Source organism: Fomitiporia mediterranea (assembly GCF_000271605.1).
Source record: "Fomitiporia mediterranea MF3/22 unplaced genomic scaffold FOMMEscaffold_15, whole genome shotgun sequence".
Classification (NCBI taxonomy): domain Eukaryota; kingdom Fungi; phylum Basidiomycota; class Agaricomycetes; order Hymenochaetales; family Hymenochaetaceae; genus Fomitiporia; species Fomitiporia mediterranea.
Genome location: NW_006760400.1, coordinates 1,104,559 through 1,119,608, shown reverse-complemented (window position 1 = coordinate 1,119,608; position 15,050 = coordinate 1,104,559). Strand labels below are relative to the sequence as shown.

At 47.8% G+C, this 15,050-nt stretch overlaps 5 protein-coding genes across 5 annotated transcripts; 3 read left to right on the top strand and 2 right to left on the bottom strand.

Moving 5' to 3' along the window:
• Positions 1 to 2,304: 2,304 nt before the first annotated feature.
• On the top strand, positions 2,305 to 4,666 carry FOMMEDRAFT_161507 (MFS general substrate transporter; the record flags this gene model as incomplete). The annotated part of the gene is made up of 16 exons (XM_007271038.1): positions 2,305 to 2,337; positions 2,388 to 2,502; positions 2,558 to 2,608; positions 2,667 to 2,709; positions 2,760 to 2,780; positions 2,835 to 2,869; positions 2,927 to 2,939; positions 2,988 to 3,062; positions 3,117 to 3,322; positions 3,384 to 3,453; positions 3,509 to 3,548; positions 3,603 to 3,790; positions 3,853 to 3,888; positions 3,947 to 4,042; positions 4,093 to 4,223; positions 4,281 to 4,666. 16 exons carry the CDS (start codon positions 2,305 to 2,307, stop codon positions 4,664 to 4,666), a joined length of 1,539 nt encoding a protein of 512 aa, XP_007271100.1.
• A 176-nt stretch (positions 4,667 to 4,842) lies between these two features.
• FOMMEDRAFT_161506 (uncharacterized protein) lies at positions 4,843 to 7,003 on the bottom strand (the record flags this gene model as incomplete). Its single annotated transcript, XM_007271037.1, has 8 exons — positions 4,843 to 4,963; positions 5,025 to 5,202; positions 5,252 to 6,140; positions 6,190 to 6,243; positions 6,302 to 6,332; positions 6,406 to 6,491; positions 6,546 to 6,696; positions 6,753 to 7,003. The coding sequence occupies 8 exons, from the start codon at positions 7,001 to 7,003 to the stop codon at positions 4,843 to 4,845; spliced, it is 1,761 nt and encodes a 586-aa protein (XP_007271099.1).
• Positions 7,004 to 7,232: 229 nt separating this feature from the next.
• Positions 7,233 to 11,490, top strand: FOMMEDRAFT_128984 (uncharacterized protein). The gene is made up of 6 exons (XM_007271036.1): positions 7,233 to 7,353; positions 7,409 to 7,539; positions 7,591 to 7,696; positions 7,747 to 8,235; positions 8,285 to 8,382; positions 8,432 to 11,490. The coding sequence occupies exons 1-6, from the start codon at positions 7,242 to 7,244 to the stop codon at positions 11,255 to 11,257; spliced, it is 3,762 nt and encodes a 1,253-aa protein (XP_007271098.1). The 5' UTR covers positions 7,233 to 7,241; the 3' UTR covers positions 11,258 to 11,490.
• A 199-nt stretch (positions 11,491 to 11,689) lies between these two features.
• On the top strand, positions 11,690 to 12,907 carry FOMMEDRAFT_128981 (phosphatases II; the record flags this gene model as incomplete). The annotated part of the gene is made up of 1 exon (XM_007271035.1): positions 11,690 to 12,907. A coding segment is annotated over exon 1 (1,203 nt), but the record flags the coding sequence as incomplete, so codon positions are not given.
• Positions 12,908 to 13,514: 607 nt separating this feature from the next.
• On the bottom strand, positions 13,515 to 14,841 carry FOMMEDRAFT_170904 (glycoside hydrolase family 61 protein; the record flags this gene model as incomplete). The annotated part of the gene is made up of 10 exons (XM_007271034.1): positions 13,515 to 13,654; positions 13,717 to 13,758; positions 13,812 to 13,909; positions 13,962 to 13,995; positions 14,056 to 14,134; positions 14,192 to 14,314; positions 14,375 to 14,469; positions 14,523 to 14,577; positions 14,632 to 14,646; positions 14,704 to 14,841. The coding sequence occupies 10 exons, from the start codon at positions 14,839 to 14,841 to the stop codon at positions 13,515 to 13,517; spliced, it is 819 nt and encodes a 272-aa protein (XP_007271096.1).
• Positions 14,842 to 15,050: the final 209 nt, after the last annotated feature.

Below are 15,050 nucleotides of genomic sequence, written 5' to 3'. Positions count from 1 at the left end.
CCCCCTATTTGGCATTTCTTACTCAGCGTCAAGTTATGTCATCGCACTGCGCAGTATCGCCTCTTGGTTGACCTGTGTTTACGTTCTGTTGAAATATGGAAATTTGCTCGAGAGTTTCTCATGGATTGGAGCATTTCGGCATCGTAAACATTTCATATGCACAGCAAAAACACAGCTTTAATATTACTCCCGCTTCTTCCCACAACCGCGTCTTTTTCAACGCTCGCCTTTTCACACTATTTGGCGTTTAGACTTTAGTAAACTTTATCATCCCTCGTCAAATACGGGTGCATTGACAAGACCTTTCTAAGTTCTATACAATTGATTGCCCTCTGTGTGCATTTACTTCCTTGGTGACCTTATATCCAGAATAGTCCAGTCCTGATACCATGACGTCAGTCTGTACCTCTTATGCAGTCAAATCAGACCAGTGGAGGGAAATTACTTGAAACGAGCAGATGTAGACTCTTTGTCTCAAATATGCATTAACGTCATCAAGGAATGTCTCTCGATAGAGTGCGAATAACTTTATACAATCTGATCCAGACAAGATGGAGACTAACACATGTTGTTCCATGGGGACTTCATCCTATGAATAGTCCATAAAATCAGGAGCCGGGTGACTCGGTCATTATTCAGACGAAGATCCAAATTGAAATAGACGTTGCATTGAGACTTCAAGCCCCATGTGCAGCCTCCAAGAGACGAACAGTTTATTCGGGAGCAGGAAGATTTTCTGAAGCAACCACACGTCTGATAAAGAGGCGACTAAGCAGCCCAGCTATGAACAACCATATGGAGAGTCGGATGTTATGTTGACAGAGACGGACTTGGTCCATCGTACAAAATCAATTAGAAAACACCTCGGCAGTGACCAGTTTGAATTTCGTTTAGCTGCCTTAATTGCACACAGCATTAACCAAAAGTCTTTGGCTTGGAGTATAGTTGCTGAAGTCCGGTCCAGGTACGGTCCGGGGGATCTCGGTCACGGAGTCACGCTCCACATAGCCCCTATTTTTTGCTAAAAAAGCACATGAACACTTACTTTTTCAAGGGCTATCACATGCTGTATTTACCTTTTAAAGTTGTTGTGTGGTTGGCTCGACCGAGATGCCCCGGACCGTACCTGGACCGGACTTCGGCAACTATAGCTTGGAGGCGGATGATGGTTCAGATTGCTAATTGTGCCAACCCACAGAGAGCTGCGTCCTTATCAGCAGGTGTAGGCTTGGGCCTCGTCGCTCTAATATAGTGGAAGGAAATGGGGATAACAGAAGTAATGTCGAAGATGAAGTAGGATTGGGCAAGTACTACAGTTGAAAATGTCTTATTGCATAATGTCGGGAGAGGGCTAAACCCAATGCATTATACAATTTATGCATTATAACAATACATTTTGGCTGAGGACCTGAGTTTTGGTCTGGCCAAAAGTCTATGCATTATGCCATTTATGCATTACAATGTGATGCAATAAGACATTTTCAACTGTAGTAGGTCGGAGACCCACCGTCCATCAGACTGGAACGCTTAGTCAGCAAGCATACTGATGAAGACAATTTAATTTTAGACAAAGAATCGCCACCTTTCTATCGTACTCCAACATACGACACTACCAAACTGAGGCCGAATTCCACATCGCTTCCCGAGCGATTGCAGCTCGCCTGTTAGGAGTCGTGATCAGAAAGCTTCCCTAATCCCAGACATCGGTCTGAAGTTCTGATCTGCCTCGTAAACAATGCACTAAAATAGGTCTTCAGAAGTGCTCTGCTCAACGTCAAGACATGAAATATACTTGCATCTAGTTTAGATGGAGCTGCTCAGAAACCTTTGGACTGTTGCCTCGTCTATGTCAATCTGCTCATCAAGACTACATGCCAGCTCACTAGGTTTAATGCTTCGCAATCCGGCGTTTGCTCTATCAAGTACCGGAGCCTTTATAATGAAGTTCTATCAGGAGTTCGTCTTCAGAAATGTCTAGCAGAAGCCCATTCCTAGTCACCTTCGCAAAGGATGACCCTTCAGACTCTAAGAACTGGTCGCATGGGAAGAAGTGCCTCGTAACCTTTCAAGTGTGCTTCCTTTCTTTCGTCGCGTGAGTATACTTCTCCGTCTCCTCACCTCGATTGACTATATTAATGAGCTTTCACAGTGTGTTTGGATCGTCCATATATGTGCCCCCTTTTCCATCCTTGGCCATCTGCTACATACTAAAATGTCGTTTGGGGAGTTAGGCAGCAGTTATGCTGCAGCTGATAGAAACGTACAAAGCCTCGGACGTCACCGTAAGCTTAGGTCTATCCGGATATGTCTTGGGATTCTCTTTTGGACCGATTGTCTGTGAGTCAAAGGCAAGGGTCGAGTGGACTTCATACTGATGCGATATACAGGGGGTGATTACGTTGTTATCTGAAGTTCAAATGGTAGCTGAATGTGATTTAGGTCCTCTGAGCGAAATGTATGGAAGGCGACTTCCATACATTATTTCATGGCCCCTGCTCATAGGTTTTCATTTTATATCCATATTCGTAGTGATTTCTAACTTATACTCCGCATATAGTTACATGTGCACCTAGTGCATATATCGATAATCTTGCCACTATAATTATTTGTACGCAACTATTGCAGTATGCTTTGGTTCAGTCCTTCATCTCATCATCCACATACAGTCCGTTTCCTATCTGGATGCTGCGCTGGCTGTGCTCTTAATAAGTAAGTGTTCAGAGTTTATACCCGCGACTTTTTCTTCTGACAGTTTGTAGCGGTGGTGGACTTTTGACAGAGTAAGGTCTTATCACACGTTCCAAAGGATAGCCAGCTCAAAAATGATACTATAGCATGTATATGGCAGACAAACGAGCGCAAGGGATTGGTTAGTACCGCTAAAACAAGAAGTGCATTCCTGATTTAGACACCTTTTTCATTACAGCAATTGCATTATAGTACGCTGATGCTCCTCAGACACTCTCATCGTACTCATATAATACCAGTGCTGCATCCGTTTTCGCCGGTCCTTGCGTTGCATTACCAGTTGGGTTCTTCATTACTGTAAATTATGGCCCAGAGTAAGTATCGGTTACAGATTAACGGCTCATGCTAATGCAAGTCCTCCTATTTAGGCCGTGGGTTCTACGGGTATATTTGTTCTTTGTCGCATCAATGTTACCTGTTACCTTCCTTCTCCCGGAGACGCACGGTCCGACTATCCTTGCAGACCGTTCGGAGAGGATGAGGAGTAACGGCTTCATATATGCACGTGCAGCACACGAGCTTGAACAACAGTCGACTAAGGAGTTTCTGCGACTCCATATTGGACGTCCATTTTGTACGAAGCTGGTTATTTAAGTCAGGGATCTCCCTCACACATTTGAATGACTCATTATTAGCAATGTTTATGAGGGAGCCGATTATCCAAGCTGCCGCAGTGTGGACATCCCTTGCTTATGGGATAACCTAGTATGTGCTTAAGCTGCTTCAAAGTGATACGAACTGACGGTGCCGAACTATTTAGCCTATTTTTCGAATTATATCCGGTTGTTTTCATCAAACACGTGAAGCCAGCCGTTCTTTCATTTCCTTGAATAACTTTACTTACCTTTCCGAAGTACAACTTCCCACTCAAACTCGCTGGACTACCATTCCTTGCAATGGTAGTCGGCTTCATGGCGGCTATCGTGTTGAATCCGCCTCTTGTCCGGCTGTTCATTCATTTGCCCCTTCCTTCTGTCCTCCAGCCAGAATTTGTACGACCAGACTCACCCGAAGCGAAGCTGAAGTTGTCGTTACTTGCCTGGTAAGGAGACTCTGTTGGAAAGGTGTTTATATTTACTCTGAAATGAAACTGGCACCATATAGCGTCCTTATGCCAGGTTCTTTGTTCTGGTTTGCATGGTATGATTCACTTATGCCTTCACGTTATATTTGTAACTCAAGTGTGATTATAACTCAGGACTAGTGGCGGAGGGGTACATTGGATTGTGCCCACACTAGCCGGCATCCCTTTTGGGTTCGCAGCAATGACAATATTCTTTGTATTCTTAACATAGTGGGTATTCCCCTTATGTTTCCAAGAATGCTCTCATCTAAATTTCACAGTACCGCCGAGACTTATACAATATACACAAACAGCGCCAACGTGTGTAATACGATCTGCAGGTCTACGTTGGCTTCAATCTTCCCGCTCGTGGCGAGTTCCTTGTTGAAGTCTCTTGGAACGAAATGGGGTGGTAAGCAAGCTGAATCCGAGGTTTTCTGGTGTTAGCCAGTAACGAATAACATTCTAGTATCACTGTTCGGCTTTCTTTCACTTGGGCTCATCCCGATTCCACTCATCTTGTTACGCTACGGCGCATCTATCCGAACACAATCGTACTACGCGCAGGAAGCGGCTACGGTTATTGCACGGATGCGCGAGGAATCGGGTTTTGGAGGCACGGCGACAGTCCAATTAACATCACTGCCGTACAGGAGGGAAGAACGAGCCCGACGCGAAATTCACGCTAGTCCAAGCATGGCCTCAATGCGGACAACGGTTACGAACATGTCGGACACTGGGACTCTTGTTGGGGAACGTTTGAAAGCAGTCTCAGCTGCGCACTTTGGTCTTGCGCGTGGAGCAATGGATTCAACCGACACCTTTGACTTGAAATGGATGCCCGCAAAGAAGTGAGACATCAGCATTGCAAATGGACATTTTTTGGAGTTTCCGGATTGAAATGGATTATATGATTACTACGGGTACTTGATGCGTGAGATGTATGATACAATTTTGCAACATGACTTTGATGCATGAAACGATGACAAAGTAAAGTAAAGAAAAGATATCCAAAATCCCCAGTAAACGAGCTACGAAGTTGAATCAGGACTGATAGTAGTTTCCAACGACACCTTTTTAACTGTTTTCTTTTCCATGACTTCCAGTGCTTTCTGTTCTCGCCATTCGCACCCATCCTTGTATTCACAGGAGCTGTCGGGGTGTGTTAGATCTGTGAGACGTCATCTAGACAAGACAAGAAAACCTGACGTACTTGCATCTGCCTGTTTCTTCGATTGTTACTCCATGAGCCGGGCGCTTCCCATGCCACCATGCCAGAACGCTTGACAGATGAGCGTTCAGGAGAGCAGCATCGTATTGAAACTTTTTAGTCCCCAAAATAAAGGAAGACTGGCCTGAGCCGGGAGCTTCGTTACTTGACGTGTCGTGCTCTGGAAACATGAGTCAATGGATTGATTGTGAAGTATCAGATGGACGTACCACTTGATGACTCGCTTGACATGGCATCATTCGAGCTGACAGTCGGTGCAGGTGATGCGCGAGACTTTCGTCGCTTGCGTTTGCGTTTACCTCCGGTGTCGTCATTATACATCTTGGTAGCTTGAGCAGATGATATTCCGGAAATGTCAACGACATCCGGCTTCTCTAGACTTGGAGACTCAACCGCGTTGACAGAGCCATCCATCGGCGGAGCCAGTTTAACGCCTTCGTCGTCTGTTTTAGCGTCAGGATCTTCAACAGTTTCTTTCACAGTCACAGTCGGTTGTAATTCGTCTTCTGCCTTGGAGAGCTTGCCCGATTTGGTGGCAGGTGTTTTCGAGGTCTTTGCCCTTTTCACCGATTCCCCCCGCAATCGGTATACTAGAGATAAGTCCTTGCCGACGCAGTCCTCCGTACAGAGGCCCATCTTCTTTAGAGAGTCCCAGTAGGGCATGTCCATGTCCTCTAAGCATTTTGCGTCAAGAAAATGAAGACTGAGGTCGTTCTCAATGACTAACTCCGACATCTCTGTGATGAATCTTTCTGAAAAAGGCCGAGTCGGGTCAGCACCAGTTCGAGCGCAGAACGCTGAGAAACTTGAATCGCTTGTCGGCTCGGAAAGTGCTTGTGAGAACATGAGCCAATACAACATGAGTTGAAGACGCGTAGGGAGGGTATCGGCGAGTGACGGTAGCACTGGTGTCTTGCGCGTCTTGTTGTCGAGAATGTGTACAATAAAACGGGGCGTTCCTGCTGATTCATGTACAACTCGTGGGGCAAATTGGGCAAAGGATTCAAGTTTTCTTCGAGCTGTTGAACTCTTTGCGTGCTTCTTTTGCTGGGAAGGCGAACTGTCTGTGGCTCCTGTGCGCTCGAGTCGTAGCTCGTCCTGAGATAACCATAAGCTACGAATTTCAGGGTAGAGCAATTTCACGAACAATAATTCCGTACATCGCCTGATTATGTATTATGCCCCATACGGGAATCTCTCGCTGAATGCGTCCTAGCTGTCAGAGCTTAATCAAGCTATGAGCAATAATGTAGGCTCACACAGACAAGGGACTCGGTGCTAGAGCTAAGCCTAGACAAGAAGTCAAGCAAACTGGAGAAGCAATTTAGGCCTTGATTGCAGCATAAACTATGTTATGGAATACCGCAAAGCCCATGTTTCCTCCTTCGTTTTAACTTTTATGACTACTTCCTCTTTATGAATTTCCTTTTCTAGCTTTCTGTGCACAACCTATGAAGAATAATATTCACATATTTGTTCAAACTTTTACGAAATAATACATACCCTGCCCTTCTTCAGCATTTGTTCGTTTTGAACCGCAACGGATGTCTTTACGTGGATTTCTTTACCCCTTGGTGTAATGAACGATTTTGGCCTTTCCTTTAGTGGTCTCCTCCGACGTTGTTGTAGCCCATAATCAAATTGAACCTCGCACCTATAAGACAAGGCCTATGATGTCGCTGATTACATAGCTAGGCAAATATGCCTTACCATGCTGGAGCAACGATGTCCGTTACGGACAAGTAACCGCGTTGTCTCCTGAAGCGAGCATACGGGCTTTCACCAGCTAACTTATAGACTCCATCAGCAGGTCTGCTGGTACCAGTACGAAAGTTATAAGCACCACGAAGGAGGGGAATATCATCCGGTCCGCTTTCTTCGCAGAGGCCGTCAATGATTTGAAGATCTTCTTCAGTGTATTCCGGCCAAGCGAGGGTGCCGAAGAAAGTGTCATCGGACATGCTACCAGCTAGTACTTTACCTAACACTGATTCATTAGTAAATAAACCTGTCGTGCAAAGCAAGGGAACGACAAGAATAGAGAGTAACAGAGCGTAAGACTCGCCGCACAGCGTGTAAGTAAGTAAATGCAATGAGGATACCGATTCACGTGACTCGTTCTATTCACCAGCGCGGCAATGCAGCTAGAGCGCTACAAACACGTCGCCAACGACGACGGAGAGATAATCCACTCCGGCCATGATGGCCTTCCCGTCAATGTATGCCCAGCAAGCCCAGGGTACACTCATGCCTGGACAGATGATTGCTGTTAACAAGTACAATGTCCAGGTCGAGAGATACCTGAGCCAAGGTACGTTGGTAACGACAGTCAAGCTTCCTCGACATTCACCCGGGATATCCAATAGGTGGTTTTGCACATGTATATCTCGTTCTGACTGCGGAGCCTGTGCTTGGAACATCCCATCATGTTTTGAAACGCATTGCGGTTACCAACGAAGCAATGTTGAACGACGTCAAAAAGGAGGTCGACATTATGGTGAGAGAACTGCTTAAAGTATCAGAATGGTTTCTAATATATTTTTATCAGAGGATTTTGAAAGGACATCCAAACATCGTGCATCTTATCGACGCTGCGTGGCACAGGATGCCAAATGGAATGTTCGAAGTCTTCATCTTGATGGAATTTTGCTCTGGTCAGTTCAACCACCTCGACTTGCAGTAAACGAACTCATGACATTTCTAGGTGGTGGTATAATCGACATGATGAATAGGCGACTACGCGAACGTCTCACCGAAGCTGAAATTCTCCAAATATTTGTAGACGTGTGCGAAGGCGTTGCCGCCATGCATAACCTCCGTCCGGCCCTGTTGCATCGTGATCTCAAGGTTGAAAATATCTTGCAAGCATCTCCTACTTCATTTAAACTCTGTGACTTTGGTTCCGCAACTCCAGTGGCACCTCGTCCGCCCTCCACAACACAAGAGATACGGGCCCTGGAGGCCGATCTCAACAAGCACACAACATTGCAATATCGGGCTCCGGAAATGGTTGACGTCTTTCTCCGGCGGCCCGTGGACGAGAAGTCCGACGTTTGGGCGCTTGGAGTTTTGCTGTATAAGCTATGTTACTACACAACACCATTCGAAGAGCATGGTGTACTTGCGATCTTAAATGTCCAGTACAAATTCCCTCCATACCCAGTCTATTCGCATCAGATGAATGCTCTGATAGGTATGTCCCTTGATCTAGACGACATCAAGCGTCGCTAATTTGTTTATAGCGTCCATGCTTCGGGAACATAATGCACATCGGCCATCGGTCTTTGAGGTCTTGGAAACTGTACATAAAATGCGTGGAACAAAGTCTCGCTTTACATACGTGAGTAACGTTATTCCAAAGCCAGAGAAAGACTAATATCAGTATTTAGAATATTCCTAATGAGCCACTTTCTCCTCGAGCCACCCTCTCTCCAGCGGCAACTCGGAAGACAATTTCCTCATCCTCGAAGACACCCGAACTGGTGACTTCCCCGCCTATGAACGGCATACAGGCGCGTGAGAAGGTTCTCGAGGCCATAGCCCCTATGCGTCGAGGAAGGCCGTCCAGTCCGACGAAGGGACGGAAAGTATCTGAGGATGCATTTAATCTACTCGACTCCGTTGAAGGAGGACCTTGGAGCTCGAGACCGGCGAAAGCACATAAGTCTGGCTTAGCTTCTGTTTCAACGGCGAAAAGCCCACCCCCGGTGAGCTCTGCGGGTGGTCTAGGTGACGCATGGTTGATACCCGGAGCGAAGAATGATGGACGCCAGCGTACAGGCACGGTAAATGGATTTGCAGACGCGTTTGATGCTCGAGTGGCGCCATCGTCACCCTTGCCTGCACCTACTGCTGCACCTCGACCGATTCCTGCTCAAGGAAATTCTTCGTTGAGGCCTCCTGGGGGCGATGCATTCGAGAGCTTGAATCTCTTCCCTTCACCAAAGTCTCAGTCGTTGACGCTCGGTGAAGCTCAGAAGGCTGCTTCCAATAGACCGTCCCCGTCGCTCCAACCCACGAATCGCAAATTCTCTATTTCTCCGTCACCTTCCGCCCAGTCACCTTCGCCGGCATCTGTTGAGGGTCTCATACTGAGGAGAGATCCTAGCCCGTTACTGAAGCCTAAACTATCTGACCAGGCGCTCGCCGCGGAACAACGATTCCCATCCCTAGAAGAGCTGGACGCCGGGACATTTAGTGGTAAGGTGTCTGCAGGCTCAATATCTGCGCCGGCCACTGCACCTGCGCCATCACCAGCTCCGCCACAGTTACCTCCGCGACCCAATGCTTCACGACAGGGCTCGTCTGCTTCGTTCTACCCGGCCAGTGTTGCAGGCGCGTTGCAATCGCCAGCAGAGCCAAAACTCATTTCTCCCATCAGTATGCGAAACGGGGGCGTTCGCTCACAGCAGGTTACCGGAACAGCGATGCGAGACGTGCGAAGGGGCCAGATTCCGCCCGTTACGACATCCACTTCTGCTTCTCCTGCGAATCAGTCCAGGCAGGAACATACCAGTGTTCGGCAGTCAAAGGTGGATAATGAAGCACGCGAGAGGTTACGTTCACCGAGCAGACCTATGTTAGTAAGGAAACATCGCAGCTCAATCTCTATCAAGCAAACGCAGCGTACTGGACCCGATATGTCGCCAACTAAGCCTGTGTCTGGACTTCCAATTTCATCTGACCCACCTAAAGACTGGTTGACTGGACCAAGTGAAGCGGAAGATGGGTCGAAGTTCGATAACGCCGCCGTACTTCGCGCGTCTCCGGAGAAACGTGCATCGGTATTAGAAAGTCCAGGTCCACCAGACGTTGGGCGTGCAGCATCCCTCCGAGAAGCTGTACCGTCGCCGGTCAAACGCAAACCAGTTCCGATTGACCGGCCAAAGCCAACTGACTTGAAACAAAGTACCTCAGATGCGAACAAGGAGAATGTGAATGGTCCGTCAGGTAGACTTACGGAGAACTGGAGTCCTGTTAGTCCAAAGAGCTCGTCTGAGGACGAGGCGGATGAAGGTCCTGAAGAAGCTGTCAGCACGGTGCGGCCAAGTACAGGACCAGTGAAGGTTCCAGCACAGACCCGCATCGGTCACAAGAGTCGCCAAGGATCAGTACATGACCTCGTAGACCTCTGGGGCGGGAGTGCGTCCCCAAAGACCTCTCCGTCTAAACAGGATAAACGGAGTTCCACGCTCGTAGCCCCACCAGCAACCAGTTCGGTATTTAATCGCACAAGATCCACGTCTCCAAGTCCTTCAGCAATGCTGAATTCGAGTGCAACGACCACTGAGAAGGCTTCACCGTCAAAATCTGCAGCTCCATTATCACGAAAGCCATCCGTAGCTTCTCGGAACACTCCTGCCGGTCATGTCAGGCAACCTTCGTCTCCTTCAAAGGCGAACCAGGCTTCTACGACGTCCTCGTCACGGTCTCGACCGCAGTCTATGTTACTCTTACCCGTCCAGAAGTCTGTGTCAGAGATGACTCCGCCATCGCCCGCAAAGGCATCACTTTCTCCGCCTCCGAACAAGGGCCTCGTTAGGCATCGACGTAGTTCAATATCTGATCTGGTTTCGCGTTATGAAGCGATAGACGAGCAGAGCAAGGTGGGAAAGCCACCACCAGCAACAAAGCCCGCACGCCTACGGGTAGTAAGTCCTACATCAGTGCCCGCTCCAGAGTCCTTGGTCTCTCCGTCCGCGGCAAGCGTACGCTTTCCTCATATTTCTCCGTCGAACTCGCCTAAGGAACCGCCTAAGTCTATTTACTCGTCGACGCTGGAACCTCCGACGCGCAGCACTTCGGGTCACGAGGAGTCGCGGAGACGTGAACCTAGCCCGCGCGCGAGCTCTCGACCAGCTTCGCCTCTGCGCTACAATGCGCCATCACCAGCGAAAGATAATGTGGCACCTGCAACGTCAACTATCTCGGCATCCCCGCGTTTTGAGCGGAAGGCATTGAACCCTCCTTCTCCTGTTTTAGCAGCGAAGGAATCGACTACATCCACCTCCATCAATGTAAAGCGAGATGAAGGCCGTCGGTCACCCTCACCTGAGAGGCCATACCAAGGTGTCAGCAAACTCATTAACCAATGGCAGAAGAAATCCGAGGAGGTGGAGGGCCCGAAGCGTGGTCCGGGCGGTGGTTCTAGCTTTAGAGGGACTGGATCGCGTTTTAGGCGAGAAGGTATCGCCGCCAGTGGCAAGCTTTCGTAGCGGTTTGCGTATATTCATACACGGACAACAAGACGATGCATTCAGACCGGATAGATATAAAAAAACGAATTTCCGATACCCTTGCTCTCGCTTACAGCAGATTGGATAATTTTCCGTTCGTGTCAATCTCAATTTCCAATTTGTATTATACTTGTACTTGTAGGATTTGCACCTTTGAGAAGAGTTAGCAGATAATAGTAATAAAGCCATTCATAACATCGCATGTACAATGTCTTACTTACGACTTACGACTAGAGATACCAACAGACGTAAAAGAGAAGGAATCACTATCCCTTCCACCTTATTTTATTTGTATAAGTCGAATATATGCGCATATAGACGCCGATCACCCATATTCGGAAGCATATCGTCATGGCTATATATGCAGTAACCACTTCTCCCTCCATCTTTCACTAAATCCACATCATGGCATCCTCTGCAAAATCTATGCCCGCTTGGCTGCAACGTGCCCTGTACGACAGGTCATATCAGGTGCATGTTTACCAAGAACTAGCCGCTCGCGAAACTGCGAGGGAGAATGCACGAACTATTTCTCGAACTCGCAATGGGAAGAAGAGTGGGCGTTCGTTCCTACGAGCATCATTTTCTAGCAGTAGACGCTCGGCGGTACCGGATTCTCATGCAGATCATTATCGAGTTGATATAGGAACCAAGAAGGAGAACTTACCGGAGAATAGATACTATGCGATTGAGCCATTCGATAGGACACGGGTTGTTGTTGATGGACTGGCCACAGATTCACAGAGTGAACGTTATTTGAACGCAAACTGGGTTAGGGAGCTGTATGGCGGCCATTGGTGGATCGCAACCCAGGCGCCACTTCCGAATACTGCACATACCTTCCTGTCGATGTTTCTCCAGCCAGATACCCGACCACCAGATCATCTAGCTTCACCGAACTCTATTGGTTCTACGCCATGTAGACTACGCACCGCCGTGCAACTGACTTTGTCAAGCGAAGGGGGGAGAACGAAAGCGCATCCTTATTTTCCCTCAGAGGTCGGTGAATCGTTCGTCATACCTGCGCCGCCAGGCTGCACAGATCCTGCCGTCAAGATTTCACTTGAAGCAGAGAAAAAGGACGAGTATGCGGGTTGCATACAGAGTACTATACGTCTCGCTCGCTGTTCACAACCAATCGGAGAGGTAGACACACTACGCTATACGAAAGTTGAAGAACTCGGTGAACCTGTGTTCTTTACACACCTCCTGTTTACGCATTGGCCAGACTTTGGTGTACCTGAAGGTCCCCAGGAGAAAGCGTGGCTACTAGCCTTTGCAAGGCTCGTTGCCAGAGTAAATAGGACTCCGCCTCCCTCCACCCCTCCTGATGCTGTGGTTCATCCTGATCCTCCAATCGTGGTGAACTGCTCTGCAGGCGTTGGCAGAACGGGTTCGTTCATCGCGCTCAACTCTTTACTTCGCGCACATGGGATGCTTTTACCTGAGTACGACCAATCTTGGTTCGACGGACTTCAGCCTCTCCCATCATCCCCACAAGGCCCCTTACCACAGACACTCGAACAAGACGAAGTCGCTGCGGAAATCGATTCGTTACGCGAACAGCGGCCCGCTATGGTACAACGACCTGAGCAGCAAATGCTCGTCTATGAACTGCTTGCCGCTGCTTATCACGAAGCCGCCGAAAGGGCAGAATCAAATCCGAGCTCCGAATAAATGACGGAACATGGCATATCCAGTGGATGATCTCTGTAGTTATATCATTGCTGTATATGTTATCTTGGACTATTACATAGCATTCATAGATCGTATTGGAAACAGCTTGAGATTAATGTGTACTTGATTGCCCTTGGGCTATGCACCTTATTGACTTAAAGACCTCTAATGTGGAAGCAATATTCTTCAATCTTTGCTTAGTTGAATGTTACTCCATGTGCTAACAAGGCATACAATAGTTATATTGTAATCTTAAAGTACTTCAGACAGGAAGAAGCCCACATCTTGTCACAAGATTATCTGCTGTCCACTCTAATACAAATACATATTTGTTTCATGGGAAGTGTCTGTTGTTTTAGACTACTAGCTGTGTTAAAAACATTCTGATAACCATGCACACTTCCTGGCTTCTCGTGTTTTAAGCCCTTCATTCATTTTAAAAAGCAGTCTAGTTGAAGTGAAAAAGCCCTCAGCTTTACCAAACGAAATGCCATTTAGTGCGTTAATGGGATACATATTTGTTAATGCATTAAAAGGCGTATCAAGACCATCTCTTTAATCAAGCCTGAGCAATAGCAGTGGACACCGGAGAAGCCGGGACAGTCGACGGTTGCAGAGCAGTATTCCATGTAGCAGTGGTGGGGTACGCAGTCGAAGCCGGAAGAGGGGACGTTGTCGCATAAGGAGTCGGTCCAGGCACTAAAAGCAATGATGTTCCCATTAAATGAATGGCATGAGGGGCTATAAGGGTTGGGACTGACCGGTGTAGGCAGTGAGGCTCTGGTAGATGTTGATAAGAATACCTAAGATGGTTTTTCAGTAACAGCAAACCACAGCGCCAGGACAGGATGCTTGCCTGGGTCTGATGCAGAGTACGCGCCAGGGAATTTGACGGTTGAAGGCGACGCCGATCCGGACCCACCGACGTTGAGCTGGAAGCATGACATGTAGAACCTTGCAGAAATTCAACTCGCCGGTCTCATCACAACACAATCATCTGACTCACTGTGCACCTCCAGTGCTGCTTGCAGTGTGCAGCGCTGAATGATCAAGATTAGATCGAAAGATGCATGGAGAGATAAAGTCGTGGAGTCACTGACCAATAGTTTCAGCACGGAGCAGATAGTTGCCTGGAGCGATATCAGACGGTATTGTGAACGTCCAGTGACCACAGTTGTCCTGAACGTGTGTTAGTTATGGACTATATGCGTACGATTGGCAACAAACAGCGCATACATTGAGAACTTCATTTGCCCAATAGTCAGGATTGTTGGACGCAAGACCATCCTCGTCAACCTTGAACCACCCGGCATCGGAGCCGACAGCGGTCGTTGCATCATCTACCTGTGCCAGATACATCTGCGAAAGTTACGTTATAAGAGCGTCTTATTATGAATGTGTCACAGGAAAAGTACTTACGATCATCGGACCATAGTGAGCTCCGCCAATAGCCTCGTTTGCACATGAACGGTCTCCGGGCTGCTGGTGCATCTCAACGGTGATCTCATCACCAGCTGTTTTTACCGTATCAAGCCAGAGTAAACCTAAGATCCCAATAAATACCTACGGTTAACTGTGCAGAGGTTAGGGCTTGAAGAAGCACCCGCATTGCAAGCAATGTCCTAGACAGTTAACCATGAAGACAGGACCAATCTTGTTTGCAGGAGCCAACTCACAGTGCTGGTCACATCCTGAAAAGAGGCTAGGGAGTGAGGATAAAGGGTTGCATATACGACAAAACCACGAACCGTGACGGGCGAGTTTGACGCAGGCGTTCGCACACAGAAGTTGCCTTGGTCTACGCCATTGACCCACATCTCTTGGAAAGTCGCATGGGCCGAAACGGATGCAACGACAGACGCGAGGAGTGCTGCAGAGAACAACATGATGCTGACAGATAGACGCGGGTGACGATTTGACGGTAGTCTCTGGTACCTCGCTTTCAAGAGGTAATATACCTTTTATATGTTTATTAAGTTCAGTAATATTCGGTCAATCTTGCATTCAAAGACCTATAAAAACGGAGCCATTTTATCTTCCGTATTTTTTCCAGACGGAGAAAACAGACTCTGTGCACAGGACATGACAGCCCAAG

Excerpts from the sequence above, each read along its gene's own strand:
- FOMMEDRAFT_128984 (XM_007271036.1), top strand. The coding sequence starts at position 7,242 with ATGATGGCCTTCCCGTCAATGTATGCCCAGCAAGCCCAGGGTACACTC. Across the intron at positions 8,236-8,284 it reads TCAGATGAATGCTCTGATAG|CGTCCATGCTTCGGGAACAT; the intron begins GTATGTCCCTTG and ends ATTTGTTTATAG. Across the intron at positions 8,383-8,431 it reads CAAAGTCTCGCTTTACATAC|AATATTCCTAATGAGCCACT; the intron begins GTGAGTAACGTT and ends ATCAGTATTTAG.